Genomic DNA, 26,983 nt, shown 5'->3' with positions numbered 1-26,983 from the left:
GTGTTTCAAAGAAATAGAACATTTTATTTATTTAAACTAAGAGGCAAGAGACAAGCAGAATGTTGGCTTTTACCATAACAGCCTCCTTAATCTTGTTTCCTCCCCAGGGTCATTAAGTCTCTCCCGAAACTGTGTATCTGCCTGTATACCTAATGAGGCCAAAAAGGAAATCTAAGTACAGCGGGAATGTATCCGAAGCATATCGCTGACATCACAATCCCCTCCATTTGCAATGTTTTGTGCGCTATTATTTTGGCAGTCAGAAAATTCCAGTGCAACACAAAGCTTCGAATTCCGCCAAGGAATCACTAATCTGCTATTATATTAACCGCTATTATATTAAATTCAGTTTTGCTAAGTAAATGAGCAAGATGGCCCTAACAGAACAAAAAAAAGAGGCTTATGTGTAATTTAAGGAAGTTTTGTTATAATGAGAAAGCGGCAGATAAGTGGAACAGCCTCCCAGCAGAGGTGGTAGAGGCCGATCCAGCGAGGGGATGTAAACATGCGTGGGATAGGCATATGGCTGCTGAATCTAAGACGAGACCGACGACTGATTAAGGTTTGAGTCTTTACTGCAGGAGAAACGGGCGACTAGACGGGGGCCAACGGAGGCCGATCTGCCGGCGGATTCTATGTTTCTATATGAAATTGATCTAAAAAGATCTCATGGGGAAAAAAAGATCCACCTTTAAAACCCGTCCGGATCTTGCGTCCCCTAAAACCCCCCGACAGGGGCTATTAAAAAATAGGATCCTGCTTCTTTAATTCCCTCATTGACTAGATGCTCCGCCTCTCTTCTAGAAGACGTTTGAGTCCTGGGGAGAAATGCCCCCTTTTCTGGGTCTTTTGATGCCCCCATCTCCTGTCCTTTGTGATTGGATCCCCTACCTTGATTATGTATCTCCTGCTGAGCCTTTCATTTGCATATGGGGCCAGATGGCGATGCCACGCAGGAGGCAGTGGCAACAAACATTCAACCAAACAATAGCATCAACTTCATATCTGTCTCCATTTTGTCTGTTCATCCATGATCCACATCTTGGTGTCCCTTCCAGTGTGAGATAAAACCAGAATTCCATCTACAACTGAATCTATAACATTCGTGTTAATATTTTTATTTAAATATTACATATTTTAATCAGCTTTTTGATTTACAGCTTTGATACTCAAATAATACAGCGTTCCATGCGACGTTTCTGCTGATCTTTTTTACAACAATGTAATAGAAACATAGATGGCGGATAACAACCCCTCGGCCCGTGTAGCCTGTCCGTGTAATGAGCTTCACATCAGCCATAAGAATGAGTTCTCGCTCTGTTATCTGAGCCCAAACTACTAGACAAATGGCTCAGTCTCATTCACCCAGCTGGACTCTCTGACTAATGAAAGTCTATGGAGGAACGGACTTCATTAGCATCGCCATAAAGCATCAGCTCAGTGTGGTGTTTGAGCCGGGAAAATCAGCCAAAATATCACATGACTGACAGCAACGGCGGCTCCAGGTCTGCAGATAAAGGGAGTTTATTGAAACAAAATGAGATAAAACCAGGTTTTTGTCACTGACCGACATTACCGTATACAGCACTGGGGGGGTTATATTACTGTATACAGTGCTGGGGGGTTATATTACTGTATACAGCACTGGGGGGGTTATATTACTGTATACAGCGCTGGGGGTTATATTACTGTATACAGCGCTGGGGGGTTATATTACTGTATACAGCGCTGGGGGTTATATTACTCTATACAGCGCTGGGGGTTATATTACTGTATACAGCGCTGGGGGGGTTATATTACTGTATACAGCGCTGGGGGTTATATTACTGTATACAGCGCTGGGGGTTATATTACTGTATATAGCGCTGGGGGTTATATTGCTGTATACAGCGCTGGGGGGTTATTACTGTATACAGTGCTGGGGGTTATATTACTGTATACAGTGCTGGGGGTTATATTACTGTATACAGCGCTGGGGGTTATATTACTGTATACAGCCCTGGGGGTTATATTGCTGTATACAGCTCTGGGGGTTATATTGCTGTATACAGCGCTGGGGGGTTATATTACTGTATACAGCCCTGGGGGTTATATTACTGTATACAGAGCTGGGGGTTATATTACTGTATACAGCACTGGGGGGGGTTATATTACTGTATACAGCACTGGGGGGTTATATTACTGTATACAGCGCTGGGGGTTATATTACTGTATACAGCGCTGGGGGGTTATATTACTGTATACAGTGCTGGGGGTTATTACTGTATACAGCGCTGGGGGTTATATTACTGTATACAGCGCTGGGGGGTTATATTGCTGTATACAGCGCTGGGGGTTATATTGCTGTATACATCGCTGGGGGTTATACTCTAGGGGATAATATTTTATTTTTATTGGACTTCCCCTTTAAGTAATCAAATAGCCGAAAAAAAAGTAAGAACGTACGAAAGTTGATTTACTTTTCTTTTGCGCGGCGGATACACACATCAAGCCGTAAATATATTCCAAACGGCGCGCTCAATGTTAACTGCAATCCTCTTTATTTCTTGCTACAGGCAACAAAGCAAATGAGATCTTTCCTAGCAGAGAGTCAAGGAGATTTCTGCCATCTGTTGAGCTTTGCCCGCGCTAGCAGATGCGGCGCCTCAATAAAGATATTATAAATTATAGGAGCCGTTGGAAACCACTTTATGTAAATACCGGCGCTGGAGTGGCGCTTTTCGGAGATCGGCATTGATGAATTGGCATAAAAATTCGAACTGGGACTGAATTCAAACATTGAGAATATTGCAAAAAAGAAAATACCTTAGAGATTTTAAAACTGTCGTTGCCGGAGGAGATACGAAAAGAGGTTAATTCATTCTTAAATTTAAGAGCTGAAAAATAGAATATTCACTTTCCATAATCCTGGAAATATTTTCCCAGCGTAGAGCGGAATTTTGGTAAACAATTGCGGTAGAACTTTGCGTCTACAACAAATAATAGAACCGCTTTATGGAAGCCAATGTCACATTATGCTTGAAAGTTGGTGCTTTATACCCATACCTGGGAGCTGTAAGGGTTTGCCCCCAGACGCGGAGGGGTTTTACCCTAACCTCAGGGTAAATGGGCTAAACCTCGGGGCCAACAGTCTGTAGCTGACCCCTTCATATGATATGATATCTGAGAATCCCAGTTTGTGCTTTTTTTTCTCTGCTATACCACAGCCGGAATCCCTGCTTGAATACAGGTGACTCTATTCCGAATATGTTTGCCTCCTGAGTTTAGAACCAATTGGTTGCTGGTATTCGCTTCCATGTGAGGGTTAAGGTTCCGTGGAATGTTTGTATAGGAAATTCTTGGGTCTTGGCTTTAAGAAAAGATATTTTTGTGGATGTTGACCCAATCCCCATATGTAAGAAGAACCTTCTGCACGTTCTTCAAACTAGAGCTGAAGCCTGAATTATTGAAAGAGGGTTACGTATGTCGCCTTCTTTAACCCCTTCGTGACAAAGGCTGATTCTATTTTTTGTACCCTTTGTGACAATGGCTGTTTTATCGTTTCTGCGGTGTTTGTGTTTAGCTGTAATTTTCTCTTAACCCATTTACTAAACCCACACAAGTTATATATTGTTTTTTTCAGGACAAGAAGGGCTTTCTTCAGACACCATAATTTTTTATATATGATGTAATTTTCTATAATAAAAATAATAAAATATGACGAAAAATTTAAAAAAAAAAAAAATTCTCACTTTTATTTGAAAAATCTTTTATTCATCATAAAAAACTACTGAAAAAACCTGCTAAATAGATTCTACTATTTGTCCCGAGTTTAGAAATACCCAATGTTTTTATGTTTTTTTGCTTTCTTCTACACGTTATGGGGCAATAAGTACAAGTAGCGTTTTGCTATTTCAAAGCCATTTTTCTCTGAATCTGGTAATTCTGTCTCCATGTGGTATTTGGGGCATCTTTGAAGCCAGCAAATTAAATTTACCCCACCAAACCATATATTTTTGAAAACTAGACACCCCAGGGTATTTTAGATGCTGATAGTTTAACCCTTTCCATGCACTAATCCTACCACCAACCCTTGTCAAAGTTTGTGATAGTAATTGTTTTTGCTGTTTTTTAAACATACTTTGTACTTCAGGTGTAAAATTACAGCTCCTGGTATGTTGTTGCTGTCACACAACACCCCGATATGTGTTCAGCAACATCTCCTGAGTACATTGATACCCCACATGCATGGGTTTGTCAGATTGTTTGGGGGCAAAAGGGCCAAATTTGGAACATGCCTCCTCAGCCGTATACCGCTGCATGGCAACAATTGCAGCAAAAATAGTGGGGAAGGAAAGGGTTAATGGCTCTAATAAAAAAAATTAAAAAAACCCTAAAAAAAAAGTACAAAAGTACTGAGGCATCTTAGCAGCACCAGCTAAGCAAAGGAAGCGACTCGCGATCGCTTCCTAAACCCGTTTTTCGGCGGCGGGCGCCGCCATGTTTGAAAGACGTGCAGTCTTTCAAACATGTTTTTTTATTTGCTCCTAGGAGCGATCGGGGGGGGCCGGGAATGTTTTTTTTGGTGTTGCTCAATGCCTCGATGTCGAGGCATTAGAGCAACACCGTTTGAGTGAAAAAATCGATCACGGATCGATTTTTTCACCCGTTTAAAGACGTGCCGGTCCTGGCACGTCAATTGTCATAATCGTCACGATTTTCGGTGACGTGCCCGGACCGGCAATTGTCATCAAGGGGTTAAAAGCAAGAAAAGGGATGCTCCTGCTGATGGCACCATTCCATTGGTTGCTACGGCGATAAGACTTTTCAAAGCTTTTCAATGGTTTTATACGACAGGGTAAAACCATTATCGTTCTTGGTCCTTTTCCAGTGTTCATCCATTCCATTGTCTACCTTTAGCTGACGGCCAAGAGACAGCACATTACCTTTCAGAAGATTCATCTGTTTTTTCGTTGATGGAACGATGAGGTGGTCGAAGTTATGTTCGAAAGTCTAATTAGAAGACCTCTAGTGTATAACGCTCACTCACGAACCATCTCGGACGTTTGTCGTTATAAGGTGACACCACAAAAACAACTTATGTCCAAGGCACTTTACAGTTCATTAGGAACCCGTTGATTTCGAATGGCTTGAATGTGACAATAACTCCGCCATTTTAGCCTCGGGCATCGAGGTATTGCGGTCGCGGATGGACAGCGTTTACTGAAAGATTTTGTGGTATTGAACGCAGAATAGTGTTTCAAACAAAGAAACACCTCAATGGTCTCCGTGACCCAGGCCGGCATCATCTATTCATACTTCTCTGGAGCATTACGCTCTTTTCGGCCATTGTAAAGAGCTGCTCTTCTGACTGAATAGCTTGTCTTTCAAATGGATTCTTTTTGTGTTTTTGTTTTTTTTTGTATGTATTTAGACATGTGCAATTTTGTTAAAAACATAAAGGAACACAAATCACCCCCAAAAAAAATAAATGGATAGTGGTCACAAAAGAGGAATTTATTTATAATTCCCAAGCTGTGCTCAGCAGGAAGTGAGAAAGGCATCACTTCCTGTCCGCCATCTTCAAGCTGTACATAAAGTGAAGGAACCATGTTAATTGTCCACCTTAGAAACGTAGCCTCGTTTGCCAAATATGACAATTTAAAATGTATTTAGTATTCAATGTTTCTGGTGTTTTATTTGTATCATTTTATTATTTTTAGAATTAAAAAAAATAATATTTATAAAATGTATGAATTGAAACATTGGAATCGAAAGTAGTAAAAATGAAGTTGCAGTATAAAATTCATCGTAAATTTGGAAAAAAATATCTATGACGTATATGAAAGTTGTATGAATATACAAAAAAGAAAACAACATAATTGAAATTTTATTTTTCGGTCCTGAATTATATTAAACACCAGAGTATATTAAAATAATAAAACAATGATAATGTTTTCATAGAGTTTCATAGAGTTTTGTGAAATACCATTTTTTGTTGGTTATAATAAAGTGAACACCAACTTTGTCTTCACAGAAGATTTAATATATAATATGGATGATGTGTAGCTCCTTGTGTCCAATATTAGTTCTGGTCTCATTGTCTTTGTTATTCGGGATATTATACCTACCAAGTGTTTCTCCTCAGAACTGATTCCTCCAACCTCTGGTGCCTTTTTCCCCCTCATCTGTCTCCCTCTTTCCTCCCCTGATCGCCCTCTTTCCTCCCCTGATCTCCCACTTTCCTCCCCTGATGCCCCTCTTTCCTCCCCTGATGCCCCTCGTTCCTCCTCTGATGTCCCTCGTTCCGCACCTGATCTCCCTCTTTCCTACCCTGATGCTCCTCTTTCCTCACCTAATGTCCATTGTTCCTCCTCTGATGCCCCTCTTTTCTAGGAGGTCATAAAAAAACGGGGTAAATAAAACCCATTAGTCTTCTTCTAAATGCCCCCCCTTAGTTACCCCGCAAATACCCAGCAATAAGGCACAATGTTTTCATTGATATGTTTGGGATGTTGGGAGGTCCGTGGAATGGCTGTTGGAATATGGACGTTGGCACCAATTACAAGAATCATTCTTCATGATTTCCTCTAGTACCGGTAATTTGCCGTCATCGTTGACAAAATCGTACAATAGTCTGTTAATAGGATGGAAAGAAGAGATCTAATAGAAATGGAATTTAAAGTACGGCGCTTCAGAACTCCGTATTTCCATACAGCTCCTGAATCTAAGACGAGACCAACGACTGATTAAGGTTTCAGTCTTTACAGCAGGAAAAACCGGCGACTAGACGGGGGCCGAATGGGGCCGACCGGCAGAGAAGTTTAAAGTAAACTGAATTGTGGCTTAATGTAAAATGCTATCAGTCACAGGGTAGATTTGCCAAAATAGAAATGTGTGGGAGAGCAGAAAAAGTGAATCTCTCATATTAGAGAGTATTTGTATGGAGAGAATTCAGCGCCTCGAGAGAGCGTCTCCCTTCTCCAGCTTTTAACCTTTTAGTAACCCTACGTGTTCTTTCCAGAAGTAAATTTGATTATTCTCTTTTATTATTAAAGACAAACAACAGACAAGACTTCCACCGCCGCGTCTCCAACCGGAAAAACGATTTAACTGAGCAATTAACGGTTCTCATATCTGTGTTTCAGCCGGTGGAAGGTACGACTCCAGGAGTCAATCGCTGAGATCCATCGATAACAAGAAAAGAGACGACGCGGACGATCAGTATCAGTTTGGGTATCCAGCGCCGCAAATTGGTAAGACGCTAAAATGGGCCAAATTATTTCCAATCAAGAACGCGGGTTGGGGAGGGATTCTGAAATTTCAGTAGCAGAGGAGCTTTAGAGAAATGGGTAACAAATAAGGAATTTTTTTTTTTTACAGCCAAAAGAAGTGTTTCTTACCGGGTAATATGATTAGATAAATCTGGCTCTGCCACAGGCTGCCACCAGATCTCAGCTTAAAAAATAAAACATAATACCTCCAAAAATGTACTTAGCACAAGCTCAGGGAGCGATTTAAATGGACAAATTTAGATATAATAAAAGCGGTGAATGTAACATTTCCTCCCTAAGCCAATAAAATACAATTTAATGGAATATATATATTTTTCCCTTTTAGAACTTTTTTTTTTTTTATTGGAACTCGCAGAACTTTTGTGCTAATGACATTTTGGAGAATCAGAAATCTTTTGATACACTGATGTGCGATTGATTGCTTACGAAAGTGCTAGAAATGTCCCCGGCTATAATCTCTTTGGCATTTTAAGGAAATGTTTTCTTTTTGTTATTGCATAGATTTCTAAGAAGATGTCCTTAGATTTCACCATCTTAAAAAAAACAAAAAACCCACAATTATAGAACTGAAATGTTCTTTTTTTGTTTTCCACAATGGACCCGCAATTCCGTTACAATTACGTCAACTCCTGATGAAGGAGCTGAACTAAGTACTGAGTCATAATACTGCCTTAAAAATCCCGAACCATGCCTTGATTCAGTAGTAGAGAAGCGATGTCCAAAACCTGCCACCATTTTGTTTTTCCCTATATGCGGGATATTTATATTCAGTAGGTCCCGTCCCAGCCATGTGGGCTAAGTAGGTTTTTGTCACTTGAAGCAGAAGAGCAGGCAACTTCCTAGAAAGACAATCAAAGCATTACATAAATATTCAACCCCTACTGCCAGAGAAACCCTTCATCGACCCAACTGAAGATGGATTGGGTCTCAAGGATTCTATCAAACCCCAACGGGGAAAGCCAACTCAAAGCCAATTAAAACACAACGGTCATCAACTTGGGCACTGAATGTGGTGATACTCTTGACGCAAATATCTCAGCTCATCATCTTACGTCTAGGAATAGCTAAGAGCTCATATGCGTTGGGTAGCAACTTGTCGCTTCCAAGGTGGTGGTGGGGGTGGTGGGTTTCCACCAAGTGTGATTGAAGTTCTCCATCACTTTTGGGATAATGTCGTTTGTTTTTCTCGTTTTAAGTTACTATTGAGCAGAGATCCTGGGGATGTTCTGTATATCGAAGCCAAAGTGCGGCAAACGGGCTTCAAAATGTCTGGCTGATCCATAAGAACATCTCGAGAATTAATTAAATAAGCATTATAAGGGAAATAAGCCGAGGAAATGTGACAATTTCAATTCTGCGCGGAGGAGATTGAACAAAAACATAACCAGACGTTTTCGAAATCACTTAAACTTATTGCTTTTGAAGTGAACCATTTATTGGTACATTACTTCGTGAAACATGTTATTAACTTTTTTCCCCCTAAAATTAAAACCGAGGGAAAGATAAAGAAAGATTTAAGGCTGTTAGGTAAACCTCTTCTGCTTTTTTATTAAAACCGTACAGAAATCTTAAATAATAATAAAGAAATGTTAAAAAGCAGTTTATTGTCTTAAAAAAAGGGGGGTTTTGGATGCTTTTCTTAATTTAGAGACTAATAGAGCTACATCAAAAGCTGCAAAAATAATTAAAAAAATGTAGTCCATGTAAGAAGACATGGGTGATGTATGGCTGAAACATGTGGTGTGTGGGTGGGGCTACCACAGGCTCCACCCACTTTGTTTCCCAAACTGCCCATTAAAGTGGTACTCTAAGAAAGTCCCCTGTCTGTGTTCTTAGGATCTCTCTATCTCTCATATTTCACCCCTACAGGGAGATGCCCTAAAGGGTGGTAACCGGGACAGCCTACGCTGCAGTTGGACAAATATATTATTATTATTATTTATATAACGTCAGAATATTCCACTGCGCTGTACAATGGGACCTAAGATACAACAATTTCACAAAATTAATTAATTATTCCCTTTTTTATGGAAGGCCGATCAATACCTCAGTAAGACGTTGAACATTAAGTCATTTGGAACAGCATGGTGATAATTATATTAAATTATTATATTTCTGCAAAATATTTTTGTATGTTTTCCCTAAAATATTAGCCCATTGTACAGAGCAGCAGAATATACATCATTATTTGTATATAAAGCCAAATGCATTTGAATGAATTCTAAAATGTATGTGTTTTTAAAGTGTTTTATCTGTTTTATGAAAATGATTCATTCTGCTTCACTGTTTTGTGTTCTTTCATAACTGTGCAACCCCTGTGTGTTTTATTGATGATTCACTTGCCCAATTTTTGTTGTTCTGTTTAAATCTTATTTAATGGAATATGTGGAGATCACAGGCAAAAAAAGCCAAAGAAATTTGATACAATTAAGTATCCCATTGATCAAGATTAAGTCCCGTGGAAAAGCATATTTTTCTCTTTGAGCATAAACCCCAATGTTCGTCGGCAGTGACAAAAACCTGGTTTTATCTCATTTTGTCCCAAAAACTCCCTTTATCTGCAGACCTGGAGCCGCCGTTGCTGTCAGTCATGTGATATTTTGGGTGACTTTCCCGGCTCAAACACCGCACTGAGCTGATGCTTTATGGCGATGCTAATGAAGTCCGTTCCTCCATAGACTTTCATTAGTCAGAGAGTCCGACTGGGTTATTAAGACTGAGTCATTCTCTTGTTTCCCCACAGGCACTAGAACTTTTAATGAAAAGAAAACAGTGCAACATTTGTGAAAGTGTATTTTTAATCTGATACTAGTAGGAAAATGAATGTAAAATTGTGTGTTACATGAAAAAAAGTTTATTGCAAAAAAATATGTAATTAAATAATATTATATATATATATATGTATATATATATATAATTTATTTAGTGCATACCACCTGCCTGTAGGGCTTTTTACAGAAAATCTTTATCTGCCTCCCCCGTGGGTTTCTTGTCCTATATTCCGCTGAAGCGCGCGCAGCTGTGAGCTAAAAACACAACACAATTATTCTCGAAACTATCCTAAAAGCAGCTGTGCTAGCAGATCGCTGACCGGCAGACGGATCTCTGGCATCTGGATGAGTTACTAGGTGTTAGATGGCTTGTTGCTACTTGGTATTACTTTGCAATTTTTAAAAACGGCCAATAAATCATTGAAAAAAGGCTATTATAGAATAAAACAACCTAATTTATAAACCCGCAATGAGGGCCATAATTAAGCTGCTTTGTTCACATAACTTTTCTGTCTTGTGAACATCTGTATTTTATACAAATGGAAAAAATGAATAATAAGGGTTTACATTATTGTTACACTCTCTATTATTATGAAATAGAACTCTTTATGTGGCTTTATTAGACAAGAATTACGTTGTTAATTACATACGGCATACGGGTTCCAGGGCTTTTCAAGCCGTGCGTTAGAACAAGGATTACAATGACCTCATCGACAACAAAGGAATTGGAATAAGTGCCGTTTTTGAAGGATCTCATTTTAATCTTACGCCAGCAAACCGCTTTATAGCAGAATAAATATATATATATTTTTTTTTTTAAATGGAAAAAAACGATACAAAGTCCAAAGACGGAATACAAGTCGACAAAACCTTTAATAAAAAGGGTGATTTTCCCCGTTTAAACACAAATATGTGGGCGCAGATTCTAGACTGCGACCCTGAAAAATAAAGAACGGTGAAACAAATAGGAAGCAAATACCCCATAGGTACTCAACGGGGTGTAAAGGGTACCTTTACGCGTATGTGCCTTATGTTAAAAAAAAATCTTGAATCCTAGGGACATAGATAAAGAAAGTATACGCAGTTGGACAGTGACTTCGAGGGGAATGAAACCCTTTTCTTGCCCAAACAAGATTCTTAAAGTGCCCTGTTGAATTTATAACTTATTTAAGACAAGGCGACAATAAGTTCAGTTGATACGTAGGCACAACCTGTTCGATCGTAGAGACCATATACTCGTCTTGTTCTGGATTTCTGTGCACATATAATATCTCTATTCATCGCAGCATCCCTCTGGAAGAGAGGTGGACACCTATATACAGCACTGTAAGGGTTAAAAAATTATTTTACAGAATAGATTTCTGCGAACAGTAGGAGTATTATCACACCGTGTCTGATATCCTTATCGAAACATCAAAACTCATATGGAAAGATCTATTTGGGCGGTTTTTTTGTATGGGAAATTTTATTTCACAAAAATAGAATACAATGTTTTGTTCTTGCATGATCTTGAATGATTTTATAGTAATAGTAAATGTAAACGTATGCCATTAAAATTATTAAATGTTTCTAAGTCATTTACCACATTCATGGTTTATTTAATTAATTAATTAATTAAGTCTGGTGAATGAAAGGAGCCTGGTTTGAAGGATTTGATAGCCAGTGTGAAAAAAATGTAAATTAAGTAGTGTGCACATATTCAATTTCAATGACACAAATCCCTATTCTCTTATATTTTGCCACGATGAGCTTCTGCTGTGGCAAAAAACAAAGCATTAGCTTCAATTAAAATGTGTAATCTTGATTGGTTGTGCGTCGGTCGGGGTATGGAATGAGCGCACGCTGTGTGTATAAGATACACTCGCTCCGTATGTAGATGCTTTCGAGTACTTCGTGTTTGGAGTTTGAGCTCGTTACCTGTGAGTATTTTAAGCGGACGATCTTTATTTGGAATGGAAACCGACGACTTGCAATGGGAATATCAGAAATCCCAGTTGTCAATAACCCAAACCACAAAATGCTTTATATGAACTGTTTTTTATTTTTTTTTAATAGAAGAAATGTGTTTATTTACCAACTTTGATGAACCAGTAAATTACCACTTGGAATTCACAAAGGGTTTGGATACTTTCCCATATTCTGCAGTGTAATATCTGTAGGGAGCACTCTAATACGACTGGCACTATTATATAGGCAAATTAAATATGCCTGAGCCAGCAGGGGGCACTGCCAAGAGGTTCCTCCATATGTTAGAAAGCAAGGACATCGGAAGTAGCTATAAATCAGTTAGGTGACCAACATAACTATCCAGGGGTGGACTGAGGATTACAATTGATCCTGCCAATAAGCGGCCAATAAGTGAAGTCCATGCGGCTGCCTACTGGATAAACGCATCTGCACGCCACGCTATTGAACTTTTGAAGGATACGGCCATTGGCCACATACTAAAGGATCACATCCCAAAATCCCAAAGATAGGTGGAAGCCTATCATGCATTGGCCAACCGGACATTTTCCCATTTTGCCCTATGGCTAGTCCGAGTCTGATCTTATTCCACTGAATGTGTTAAGGGATGCAGATGCTGGACAGGCTTTAAATATTCTTGATTGGTTACTGTAGCTCGGAATATTTTTTATATTATGAATCAAGGATATTCAGTTGGGTTTTGACTCATTTAGCATCACCTATATAATGATAATCTCTTATCCATCCAACAGGAGACCCAGCAGCTGAAGAGTGGTCCCCATGGAGCGTCTGTTCTACCACCTGCGGCGAGGGACTTAAATCTAGAACCAGGTTCTGCGTCTCTTCTTCCTATAGCACCCATTGCAGCGGCCCACTCAAGGAACACAAGCAATGCAACAACTCAGCTGTATGCCCAGGTAGCCAAAATATTCCACCTTTCCATATGTTGAGGCGTAGATTGATAGGGTCTTTTATCTATAGCGAGTAGAACCTTCTCGACCTCGTGGTCACAATAACGATACTTAACATTCCCATAACATGATTAAAGAAACATGTCATTCATACGTAACGAGGGTCATGTTATAGCTGCTGAGGTAGCTATTTTCAAGTCAGGGCAGAAACCTTTGACCCAGACTTAAAAATCCATACATGAAAAGTCTTAGCTTTACTGTATATTCGCCGACAGTAACAAGCTGTAGGAATCGGTTACAAAGTCAATGTCTTAGAACTATTGAGTAAGACCAGAAATCGATGGTTTAACGATGGACGTCAAGATCATAAAAGTTGAGAAATACCCCCTGTTGCTAAACAAATGCCTCTTGACAGCTTGGAGCACTCGCACACAAGGGGTTTGTGTAAAGCTGTTAGACTTCTGGTGTTTCAGAAATCTTCACTGAAATGTGTCCAGCGCTCTAACGTAACTCTCTACATCGTCCGTTCCGTTTCAGAAATAATTTTAAAACCCAGACATACAGTCCTTTTAAGCAAAAACAAAAAAATAAGCTTGTCTGTCCATCTGTGTTTGATAACTCGACTTTAGACTCTTGCGTCTGGATTTGTAAGAATTGCAAATTCACAAAACTTTGGTAAATTCAGCAATTCGTACGAAGCCTCGAAAATTGTGTTGTTGTTCACTCTCTCTCACTGTCTCTGAATGTTTCCCTACTTTTTCTGCCAACCACTTCTGCTGGCCATCTCCACATCTTCTATCTTCTCCTGCATCTCCATAGACATAACCAGGGGGATCCTCCAATTAGGGGAGAGTATGTCTTTGCAAGTGCCACCATATGGCCTTCACTTCAGTGTGGGCAAAATGGCGGCCCTTGCAGTGTCGTCCTCTCCCCCGACTGGATGATTGGGTAAAGCATGTCATCGCACGCTCCCGCAGAGAGAGAGCGAACAAGAAAGAGAGTGTGAGCGAGTGAGTTAGAGTGAATGTGGGCACCGGCCAACTAATTTTGGTTTTCAGCTGAAACAAAATGGTCAGGTAACAAAATTCATCGCCCGAAAACGAATGGGCCAAAAATGTCCAATTGTTTGTGGCCCATTTGCACATGTCTATTGATCACGTGTATTGGGGCATTTCAATTATTTGGCCAGAATATAAAATGCGGTTCCCAAGCTCTAATCAGAATAAAACATTTCCATTTTTTTTAACGTTTTCATATTTGCAAAAAAATTTTGGTCGCTTTCTGCTATCATTATGATCATTGTGAGGATTTGTCACAAAATAAGTTTGTTTGACAAAGTTCTCAGAGAAATATGTATTCCTAAATTGTGTTAAGATGGTCAACAAGCCGTGTTCCAGTATAATCCATCACGCTGGACTTCACCCGGAAGCAACACTCCCTGCTTGTTTAGGTTTATATGGATTTATGGCGGCCTTGAGATTTTCTTCAATTTCCACCATTTCTCCGCATCCACCTACTTTTTCTGCCATCAAAATAGTCGTCTCCAAGCCAACAAATCCCTAAATCCAGCGGCGATGATCAGATTCCCCTCTTTACTCTTTTATTCTGCTGTTCTATTTTATTGTTCTTAACTCTTTCAGAAAAATGATCTTGTTGTTTGTGGCAATAAATTTTTTATCGGACAAATTTTAGGTTTTTCGATCGAGCTTTCTAGAGTATCCATTTTTCAGCCTCCCTGGTATTTTTTTCTGAAATAAGATAGGCCGGTGCTCTAAAAAATTCGTCCTAAAAATAAAATGTCGTCCTCAACAATTGCTTTTTTTTTAGCTAGCATTTGCTGTAGGTTTAGGGGAAAAAAATTGAATGTTGTAAATTAAAATTTAAAGAAATGTTGCCGCCACGTAAGAAGTATGAGCATTTGATACCTACCTTATATCATATATCGATTACTTTTTTTAATACAAATAAACACAATGGCGGTACGGGACGAAACAGAGGACAAAATACCTCAAACGCCTTTCACTCAAGTTAAGGACCACCTATAGGCCTAAAAAACATCCGACGTCCTTATAAAACACGACGGTAAATCTTCCGTATTATCCACCTAAGCATAGTCTATAACCACCAGCAGTTAATGTTTCACGAGACAGCAATTTGAGTTTATTTTAAGCGGAATACAGAAAATCGGGGAATCCATGTCATTTTTTTCTCCTGTGACTTTGAATAGTAAACAATGTCAGCCACTTACGATAATCGCATCAAATCGCAAGGGGCACGTAGTAACAAATAGCTTTTTCACGTCGATCCGTCACATATATATCTATTTGATAAATGTTTATGAGTTCGCGTTGACCTTTGGTATCGGCAACAGGCAGATGTTTAATACGACGTCCTCGAAAAATGAAGGTCAAATTTCGAATGACTCGTTCACTTCAATGGTTTTCAATCGTTCCGTTACCCGTTTCATTTTATATATGAAGAGTATATTCTGAGTATGTATTAAGGTCGGGTAATTCTGAAATTAAAAAGGAATTTTTTTTGCCGCGTAAAATGTTATTTCTTTATTATAAGTCAGATCTATTTTTTACAATGCGCTTGGAATTTTGAGAAAGTAGCATGAAATTTTGAATTTACAGGCTGCTTTCTCTGGGGTGATAAACAACTTTTCACGGTATCTTTTGGGTACTTCGTGAGGTCTGGTGATGTTAAAATTATAGAGGAGTTTTTTTGAGATGCTGCTTAACTCTTAAAATTCTTATTTTAAAGAAGAAGAATTTTTCACAATGCACCTGGAATTTGGAGAAAGCAGCTTGTAGTTGAGAGGCTGCACGCTGCTTTCTCAAGGCGAATGTGCAGGGTATCTTTTGGGTACGTCGTGAGGCCTGGCAGTGCGGAAATGATGTAGGAGTATTTAAGATGCTGCCAAACTTTGAAAGTAATCTATTTTATAGACGTCAGATGTATTTTTCACCACGCGCTTGGTATTTTGAGGAAGTAGCTTGAAATTTCGAATTTACAGGCCGCTTTCTCTGGGGTGATAAACAAATGTGCACGGTGTCTTTTGGGTACGTCGTGAGGTCTGGTAGTGCTGAAATTATGTAGGAGTATTTACGATGCTGCCAAACATTGAAAATTATGTATTTTACAGAAATCAGATCTATTTTCATAATGTGCTTGGAATTTTGAGAATTGCTTGTATTGTTGCAGTTACAGGCTGCTTTCCCAGACACGATCTACAAATTAGCAGAGTATATTCTGAGAATGTTTTGTTTTTATAATAGTTTGTTTTAAAGCAGCCTGTACTTTAGGAGTTACAGACTGCTTTCTCCGGGACGGCCGGCGGGGTCTGCTTGCGGAGAAAAATCTTGCTGATGAAGCACTCCAGGAACCGGCTTGATTTTGAGATAGCGAAGGCCCCTCTGCTGATTTAGTACAAAAACAAGGATTCCTGTCGAAGAAGTCAGAGAATATCATTCATGTCGCATCCTCTATTGGGTTAATTGGCCGATGAGCTGTAAAGAAGCTGGGAGAGAAAGCAAAAAAGTACCACAGTAGATACACCGGGTTCTCTAAAAAAAAAAAAATCCTGTTAAATCGCTCTTTAATTTTTTATTTTTTTTTTTTCCCCAAGAGCCCGAGGTGCGTGATCCTGGGTGCTGCACTCTGTGCCATAAGGCAGCAGAAGCCAGATACGATTCTGTGTTCCCACACGGAGAACCCAGACAAATTCCTCCCCCCCATTGGAGGGTCGGATCTTGAGTCTCCCCGAAGGGTAAGACTCCATTGCTGGGCTTATTTAAAGAGAGGAAAGGGGCGATAGGCACCCAATCCTCCTCCAGCAAAATCCAGCTTCACTGCGTCTAAAAGAAACAGTGTCCAAAACAAAGGTGCCAAAAAACATGTGCCAGCTCAAAGTGGGGGCCTCGCCGTGAATTTCGAAAACCGTGAGATCAATAAGAGAAAATAATTAATGGGCACTCGTGAAATCACAAAGTGATGAATAAATTAGAAAAAAAAATTTAGGGGCGGCCTTTTATGGCCTAGCCAGATTCAAAAATAAATTCTTCTCCCCAAGACCTGATGGTTCAGGGGGAAAAGTAAGTGCAAAGCAACCGCCAGTGCGACCGTGCACTCACCATGTGCAGCGGCGTGCAATACCGCACATGGTGACTCCAGCATTACTGCCGGGGCAAATCAACACCTCGGGCTCCATTGCATTCCCAACCCTAAGGCCAGAGGATCAGCATACTCCCCCCCTGTCCAAAGGGGAACTACACTAGATCTTAGCCAAAAGGCCGAGAAGCGATTTAATACTGGATTTCACGTTCCTGGAGCAAGCAGAGCTGGGTGAAAAAATTTGCATTTACGTCAACGAAAGGCGATTTTTTTTTTCCTCCCCTAAGACGCAGTGAGAAAGGGGCTGCTGCTCTGAAACATTTTCATTTGCATTATGTAAAATAAAAAGCTTGGTGACACAAGTGCACCATGTGATAACCGGATTGCATGGCATATTTATTGCTCTTTTGTTGGAAATGTTACTAGAAGTGAGGTTGAGGTTGAAGTGAGGTTTCCTTGCGCATTCAGAGGGGAAAGTTATTAGTCCCACCCATGTCAGATTCACTTTTTTATTTATTATTATTATTATTATTTGGTATTTATAGGCAGACCCGACTGGGACAAAAATTAGGCCCGGGCATTTAAGCCTGAGCAGCCCATTTTTATTTATTTATTTATTGTTAAAGCCCACCCTTCATGTACCATCTTTGCATTTACTCATTCACACAAATCATTAACACATTCATTATGCAGTCTCACAAATCATTCAAGCAATTCATCCACACATGAATTCATTAATTGTCATACGCATTCACACAATTCATCCACACATTTATTCATTCATTCATTCTCATACGCATTCACACTACCCCTTCTCCCCATCTTATCTGCCCCTTCTATGTTCCCCCTTTTCACTATGTACCCCCTTTTCACTATGTACCCCCTTCCCCACTTCTCAATATGTACCCCTCTCCCCATTTCTCACCCTCCTCTGCCCCTTCTCACTGCACCCCCCTCCCTCACACTACTTACCTTGTTGCTGGAGCAAGCAGCAACTGCGACCCGGACCGCGGGAGGGCCAGATTGATTTAGGGGCTGATGGCCCCTACCTTAACGCATTAACGCAGGGCCCCTTAAGCCCGCCGCAACTGAGACGGGGTCCGCCACTCTAAGGAGCCGGGAAGCCCCCACCAGGGCCGGCCTTAGGGGTCTGCGGCCGCACAGGGCTTAAATTAAAACATTGGGTTTTTTTAACTTTATTTAACATCCTCCATGTTAAATAAGGTTAAAAAAAACCCCCGATGTTTTAATTTAAACCCTGTGCGGCCGCACACCCGTAAGGCTGGCCCTGGTGGGGGCTTCCCGGCCGCAGTTGCGGCGGGCTTAAGGGACAGGTGCCCCTTATGCCCTGCGTTAATGCGGCCATAGAGGCCGCATAGGCCCAGTCAGTCCGGTCCTGACTGGGCCTATTTTAAGGTAGGAGCCTGGAGCTGCAGCTCCATTAGCCCCTAAGTCAATCCGGCCCTGCCGCGGCCCCGCCCACCGGGCAAATGCCAGGTGTGCCCGATGGCCAGTCCGGGCCTGTTTATAGGTATTATTTATTTAGCACCACTATATTCTGCAGTTTGGTATTTATTCATCATATAAATTGGGGGGAAAAATTTAAGAATATGGCTTTTTTTTAATAATATTTTGGATTGCATTCATGGAAAATTAATAAAATCCACATTTTAAATATGATAAAAAATAGTTAAAAAAAATACTTACAAAAATAACTTTATATAAGATAGGAGAATACATAAAAATCAGACTTTTATGTTACTGCCAGTCTGGGAAGCGGCTGTTAGGATCTTGGAGTCTGTCAGGCCCAGCTGTTATAACCAAGCGCCCACCCATCAATAAACATTTCTAGAGTAACAGGGCGACTTGGCCTTGATAAATGAGGCAGACATCTCCAGACAATCCTCCTACATGGGTCAGCGAGGAAGAGGATCGCTTTCTGTCCAAATTCTTCTGTAGAGGCGAAGCTGTCACCTGAGGGTAGCAGTAAATTGCGCAATCTTCTACAGCGAGTTCTCCGAAAAGTTCTACTTTCAAAAAGCAGCTGAAGCTTCTGTCAACTCCAACATTTCACCAATACAGGAAAAAAAATCCTCCGGCCTCTTTGTTTTTTTGGACAAAGTGTTTCTTCCTTCTGCGGCCCTCACAGGTTTATATTTGATCCTTAAAAACCCATTAGTCCTATTGCATCACAGTTCTTCCAAAGCCCTTCTCAATGGAGCGCTGGCCAAACCAAGTCTCATTGTAGCAATTTCCACCCCATGAAAAACCCCATTTTTTGCTCCAGCGAGGTTGCCAAGAAAGCAGTGGACGGCACAAGGTTTTGGAGGTGGGAGCATTTTTTCAACTTTCGGCCCAAGTCTAATGAATTGGCTCAAGATTGACCTCCTCACCCTTTGTCTACATCAGCACCAAAAACATAGAGCTCTAGAGGCACACCAAGTCTGGCTTACAGAAAGCCCAAGTCCTAACTGTCCCATTTTGTGCAGGACAGTCATAATGTTTGGCCTCTCCTGTTGTCCCGTGGAGGTGTCTCACTGTACCACGTTTGTGGGCAGTAGGAGATGTCCTCTGGCTGGCCCACCATGTTGTGAGCACGGCCTCCATCACAGCTCCTACGTAGCCACCTCGCAACACGTTGAAGCTCAATGCCAAAAGGTGGCCGTACGGCTAAGGTAGGTTGGTGGCACCACCCTAGACCCATCTGTAACCATTGCGTCTGCTCCCACTTCTATTCCTGTCCAACAAAGATGTCCTGACTTAGATACCTGGAATGTTGAGGGCTGTGCCAAACCTATTCTTGAGTGTCTTTAACTGAACTAAAGAACACTTTTTATCTTTTTAAAGAAAAAGTCATTTTTTAAGAGCAGTCTGCACATATTTTGAGAAAATAATACAAAATAAATGTTAATGGAAAGCATGTAATGGCTGCAGAGGGTTTGCAAATACTCACGGCTCATGATACCCTGCACAATATAAAGAAGTTTCAGAGTCTAAACATGTTAGAATGTGAGCATTTTGATAATCATTTCATAGGAATATTCATTTTTTTAAATGGAGATAAAATTATTATTATTTTTTTCCACCAAAAAATTGACCTTTTAGACTATATTTCAGTTTCTTCTATTCAGATTATTGTGTTCTGTGATATTCACAACAGATGGCACTGATTTCGTTTCTTGTTCCTCTGATAATTAGTATCGAACGTCTAGTCGACCTCGCGCTTAGAAAATCTGTTGAATGTAAGGATTTATAAATATAAAAAAAACCTCAAATACTTTGCAAGATTTTATAGCTTCAGGGGCTAAAGACTCAAACCTTTATCAGCCGTCGGTCTCGTCTTAGATTCAGAAGCCGTATGTCTATCCCATGCATGTTTAATCCCCTCACTGTATTACCCTCTACCACTTCTGCTGGGAGGCTGTTCTACTTATCCACCATCCTCTAACATTGTTAAGAATACTGAAAAGGATGGGGTTTTTTTCCGCCCAGAATTCTCTTAATTCTAGAGGTAAATTTATATTTCACATGCTCAACGGTGTTATTAAAATAACTAGCCTAAAGGTACTTAAATTGTTCCTCTATACGACTCATTCCTGTTTAAAATAATGCCCCGTTTTCTGTAGTTACATAAAGGGCCCCTTAATTTGTCCCCTCTGCTCTGCTCTGGCTGCAAATTTCTGACATCACAGGGGGGGGCATTAGCTTGAGGTCTGTTTGTTTCAATCGGACTGGGAGCGCTTGTCAGAAGTCAGACTCTTGTCATGTAATACATAGAGGAGGGGTTTGGGGAAAAAAACAACAGGTCTCTATTGCTAAGCAGCTGCAGTATCTCAATAAACCTTTATAATCATGTTTTTAACTGATAAGGAGTATACAGGAGAGAATTAAAATGGCAGACAGATTTTTTCACTTCTCTTCACATGATGCAGCACTTATCTGGTGATGTTTTATGAGGCACCCTAGGTGGAACAGCACCTTAAAGTTAATTTTAAAGACACTTATATTATATATTTATTAATATGTATTATTGCGGATATATTTCTTTTTCATCCAACTAAATGCAGTGTATCCTTCCAGTTTCTATTTATAAAAGTAATTGAAATTATATTAATACAGCATTAAAATGTTCACAAATTCTGAACTTCTGTCCGGCTCTCTAAAGACATGACGTAGCTTTCCCGTAGCATGATCTACGTGCCTTGTACTGTCAGAATATTAAACTACATTAACAAGGAGCGTACTGGTCATATGTCTGTGCGAGTCCATCTGTACAAGCCGACGGCCGCTGCGGGGATGTCACGGCTACATTTCTGCCCAATTTAATAGACCAATCTGCAGCAATATAATTGCCAGAAATATGTCACTATACTCAAATATAAAACTTTGCGACAGATCGGCCCCATCCGGCCCCCGTCTAGCCTGCCGGTTTCTCCTGCTGTAACGACTCAAACCTTAATCAGTCGTTGGTCTCGTCTTAGATTCAGGAGCCGTATGTCTATCCCTCCGTAGAAGTTGTGAGACGCAAAATGAAATAAATTATAACTTACATTCTATGCCCTCCGGTGCAAAGAAGATTCAAGGCTCAGCATGATGAGAGGTTATAGGATGTGATTATGAGCTAAGCACATACACCTGTTCTTTTAGTCCTCAACCAAATGCTTTGGCATTTTTTATTAATAGGATCAGACAAAAAATCTGTTTTGGAAAATTTTGCGCTGTTTTGTAGTTTTTGCCCCGTGATATAATGTTTTCAGGCAGCTGCGTATCAGCCGTTTGTATGATTCTCGCTCTGTAATCTGACCCCCCGATCTACTAACCCCCCGACTCCTTATCATACTGCCTGTGGGGAACAATAGAATGGCACAGTCTTGATCACCCAGTTGGACATTCTGACTAATGGAAGTCTATGGAGGAACGGACTTCATTAGCATTGCCAGAAAGCAGGTCACCTGATTCTGTGTCCTCGTTACGTCTCTTACCTCCTCACTGACGTCCCACTAAAGTCTCCTATACCGAGAAGCCCTAAAAACGTAACCCTTGCGAGACGGCCCCTAAAAAGATCCCCTTTCTCTGAGCCAACTTAAAATCGCTCACATAATGACGACTCCATCCATAATCCTGTTTTTTTTTTTTTTATTCCTCCAAATATTCTTATATATTTTAACCGATGTCATTTAACCCTCTTTTAAAATCCCATAAAGTATGCAGTATTCATAAATTAGAGCGTTCACCGGAAATCTCAAATCCCGGTTCATGCCATGATAGAAGTTCCAATGAACAGCAGGAGAAGTGTAGCGTGTGTGTGTATATATATATATATGTATATGGTGTATATATAGATAGATAGATATATATATATACGGTGTGTATATATATATATATATATATAATATATATATATATATACGGTGTGTGTGTATATATATATATATATATATAATATATATACGGTGTGTATATATAAGATAGAGTTATTCATTGTAAAATATGGAAGGAGTGGATATATCTTTTATTATCCGTCATTAATCGCTGCCGTGGGAGCCGGCTTAGATCTGCTGGAGATGCAGAATTCCTTTTATCGCAAAACTGAATAAGTCCATGAATGGACCCCCCGTGTCCTAAAATGTTCCAAGTCAGAGGGGTGTAAAGCTCGATCCTGATACCGGTTGGGTATTTGTATTTTATTGATGTGTTAAGATATCCTCGCCCTGGCTGTGACTCTTAGCTTAGAACTCGGCGTGGGATACGGGAAGCGGAGGCATCCGCACAGTGAGACTTGTGTCTTCGGTAATGACCGAGGAGGACATCTCAGCAGGTCTGGATAAAGATCTGAAATGTGTCCTTAGGATTCCAAAGCACAGAAGGGGAGTTTATTTTAAAGGAAGAGAGATGTTAGAACAAGAGGCCATAATATCAAACTAGAGGGTCAGAGACTTAGATGGAATGTATGGATCTTACTTTACCGAGACGTGGTAGATAAGTGAAACAGCCTCCCAGCAGAGGTGGTAGAGGGTAATACAGTGAGGGTAAACATGCATGGGATAGACATACGGCTCCTGAATCTAAGACGAGACCGACGACTGATTAAGGCTTCAGTCTTTACAGCAGGAGAAACAGAAAGGGGCGAAAGGGTCTGATGTGCTGTCAAACTTTACGTTAGGACAGTTATGTTCCTCGGTCTCATGCCTGGTGACTGACTGTCTCTTCTTGCCTCTGTTTCTCTGTGTCGTTACGGGACTCTCTTTGTTCTCCCTTTTTTTGTCCTCCCTGCGGCTTTTTTCTTTCTTTTTGTCTAAATTCATTATTCTTCTCCCGTTGTTAACCAGCCTTAGAGAAGGGCTTTTGACAAAACCATTGGAAGGGAAGGGTGGGGGTTAATATGCAGAAGAACAGGATTACTGAACAAGGTGTATTTTGGGCTCACATTTAAAGATTTCGGGATACGATCAGAACCCATGATCTGTGAATTAGCTACAAGCACGATCTACAGGACTATTCAGCTTCACAGCTGAACAAATTTGACCAGATCTGACGAGGGGGAATGTAAAGCTGATTTCCCAAAACCCCGCATTATACATTTCTTTACATTAAATAAACCAATATAACAGTTTAAATGGGGGGGGGGGGGTAGCCATCTTAACTTCCAGTTCCCATGTATGTAGGTAGTGTGTATCGTGCATTGTAAACCCAAAACCAGTTTAACCCACCAAATAACGACACGGAGACCGAAATTGGATAAAGCAGGCCACAGCACAATTTTATTATAAAACCATAAAACACTGTGTTGGCCCAAAACACCATAAACCAATAAGAATAATATACAATAACCGATAAATAATAAATACAAATATACAAATATACATAACACATTACCGTAACATATTCAAAACATAACCAACACAGGAACCGAATTAACCCCGTCCTTGCCGGCCTCTCACACTGCACAATCCAGACCACAGGTACTCACCTCCCCCCTCGTCCAAACAAAATTGACAGCTACCTTTCGCTGCCCCACCACCAATGCTAACCACCAGCCGTCCAACAAGCTCGGTGGGCACGTCCAATAAAACACCAGAGGTTAGGGGAGGATTGAGCCTTCCATTCCACCAGCATCCAAACTCCATCACTTACCAAAACCAGACCGGCAAGGACACACAAACCGCCAGCTGTGACAAAAGAAAGAAAGGTAGTACACAAGAAATAGGGAGGGAGGGTGGGAAGCAGGTAAGACTGTTGGCCGTGCCTGTAAAAAAGGACAGTGACCGGGGTCACCCAGAGGGCACCTTATATCACCTAGGGTCTCCCACCCCTCAATTAACATACCCCAATCAAAACACGGACATGCCCTGAGCATGCACTCACCCACACACATACATGCTCCCTGTCCATTTAGCTACGCTGATTCCCAGGGGCCTAGATCAGCATGATTATTCCCCATTATGTTCCTCCCCTGTTAAGTTAAAGATTGGTTCAGGCAGCGTTTGGAATAGTTGGGGAAGTACAAGAAAACCGATCAGATAATGTTGAATAAAAATCACTTTTGTTCCCAAAAACATAATTAAGAGGTTCCATGGTTATGTTACTTCATTCAGTATTTTAACGAGGACTGGAGTCTGTCTGGGTTCCTTCTCCGGACCTTTCCGAATGTAGCGTGCGTTGGACGGTAATGGACGGCGTCCGTTATAGTGATTGGCGTCGTCATACCCCGCTGCTCGAGTATGTCCTGGGCTTCAAGGATTGTCCATGGAGCTTGACATTCACGGTTACGTCGCCAGTTCTTTCCCATAAGAACGCATTGCTGGGTATCTGTCTGTCGGCACGACAACCAAATCAGAACAGTTGGCAGCTATGCCGTCAGCCTCTGGCCAATCAAGTACCCAAACCGTATATATATATATATATTGTGGGGCTCTTACCTAAAAATAACTGATTTAATCCAGATTTCACCCAATGCGTCAACCTTGAGAACGCCCCCCACGTATCCGAGGCCCTGTTTTAACCGCCATTTCCAACAACTTACTGCCGGACACCATTTTTGTAAACATTGTAAATGGTTTTGCTCTCGGCAACCACAAGAAACAATGTAAACAGAGCCATATTTAATTTGAAAAGGGCACTTTTTTAATATATTTTTTGTGTGTAGCACATTTTCTGAGCGCTATAAAAACCGGTTCTATTTCATTCCTAGTTTTCTTTTCACGCTGCGACGCCTTTGAGAAATTATTTGTGGCTTCTAATAAAATTTCCGAATTCCATTGAAGTTGATAATTACCGGGTGGCGGGGCTGTTTTGCATTAAGCGTAGTAAGCAATAAATATGTGAATATGTAATGAGCCAGTCATTTGTTCCTTACTGGTTTCGCCGTCGCGTGGAACAGCGTTATTGCTTGTATGTATTTATTTCGTAATTTTCCCCGAGCCGGTTGCCGTGGCGACGGCGGATGTGGAAGAATGGTCAGTGTGGAAAGGCACAGCGGGTGGTTTGTAATGTTACAATTGTTTCTTTTCCCTTTAAATACACCTTTTTAACCCTTTGTAGGCTTGGGGGGGAAGTAGGGGGAAGTAGAGGGGGGGGAGGGGCGGTGTCTGTGAAACAATGTTTTGCTTGTTTCCGCGGCGCAAAAGACGTTAATCGAGAAACTTGGAATGTATTCTGAACCACCAATATATATATATATATTTTATGGAAACGGTGCTTTCTGTCTATGTGCAAAAAAAGAAACAAGCAATTTGGTGTGTGCAAATTTTGGTTTCTTGTGTTATAAAAATGTGCATGCGCAAAGAAGATCAATAGGCGAATATGTGGTATATGTGTGCTATGTCTAATTACCCCGGCAATAGCAACTTACCCCAGAGCAAATATTGGCCGACAAAGGGGAACTGGTGGTTTATCATCATCATTGTTTGATGTCATGTACTATTATATTTATTGTTATTATTATTATATTTATTATTATTATTATTATTATATTTATTGTTATTAATATTATTATTATATTTATTATTATTGTTATTAGTATAATGTGCCCGTGGTTTGTGCTGTATAATAATAATAACAAAGGTTTGGAAGGACATGGCCATACCTGGGGACTCTTAGGGTTTGCTCTTCAGAGTTTCTACCCCAGTCTCAGGGTGAAGGGGCAGATTCTCAGGGGTCACACAGTCTGGAGGTGACTCTGTCCTATTCTCCCCCAGCTGTGACCATATATAAGACTCCCAGATGGTGCTTTTGATCCAAGTACATTATGGTTGATATCCCTACTTTAATGCAGGTGACTCAATAAAGTGTATCTTTAGCTAATGACATTTAGGAAGTTCCCCAGTTGGACCTGGTCATTGGAGCTTACAATCTAAAGAGGAACCTAAAACATAAGTGTAAATTGGCTAAGGCTTTTGATGTGGAAATCCCCGATGAGCAGTGTTCCCTCTAAGCCTGGGGTCCTAAAACTACGGCCCGCCGGGTGTTTTTGCCTCAGGACATCCATGTGTTCCGAAAGATGCCTCTGTGAAGTCCCTGCGGCACACGTTTACTTTAAAAACGCGGGGACCGCCGGGAGCAGGCGCACGCAGCGACGTCACTGACGTCCCATGCGTGCTCCCATGGCAACCGAGCGCCGAGAAGAAGCGAGGACGCGCGCTGGAGGTAAGTTTTTACCAGCGGCGCGTCCCTTCGGTGTTCTGACCACCGATCCTCCGGTCCTGCTATGGCCGGAGCGGTGGTCGGAACACTGAAATGGGGCAGTACACAGGCATACAGCCTGTGGGGGAACATACTGCCAGCCCCTATAGTCCGGCCCTCCAACGGTCTGAGGGACCGTGAACTGGCCCCCTGTTTAAAAAGTTTGAGGACCCCTGCTCTAAGCTGTGCGCTTGTGCGTGCGCACATCGTTTTTTTAGAGAGCGCACACGTCCAAAAATTGCAAGAGAAATTTCCTGCGCACGCC

General features: G+C 40.9%; 1 protein-coding gene across 1 annotated transcript in view; it reads left to right on the top strand.

Moving 5' to 3' along the window:
* Nucleotides 1-26,983, top strand: part of LOC149277906 (adhesion G protein-coupled receptor B1-like) — a 173,578-nt gene that overhangs the window by 52,674 nt on the left and 93,921 nt on the right. The window contains exons 6-7 of the mRNA XM_089502610.1: nt 7,128-7,235; nt 12,763-12,927. Coding sequence (XP_089358736.1) covers nt 7,128-7,235; nt 12,763-12,927 — 273 coding nt within the window. The remainder of the gene's footprint in view (nt 1-7,127; nt 7,236-12,762; nt 12,928-26,983) is intronic.

This window comes from Sceloporus occidentalis, unplaced genomic scaffold (genome assembly GCF_023333645.1).
Source record: "Sceloporus occidentalis isolate IW3139 unplaced genomic scaffold, rSceOcc1.0.p SCAF_206, whole genome shotgun sequence".
NCBI lineage: Eukaryota > Metazoa > Chordata > Lepidosauria > Squamata > Phrynosomatidae > Sceloporus > Sceloporus occidentalis.
Note: the sequence above shows the minus strand (reverse complement) of the source record. Positions and strands in the feature narration are given on the sequence as shown.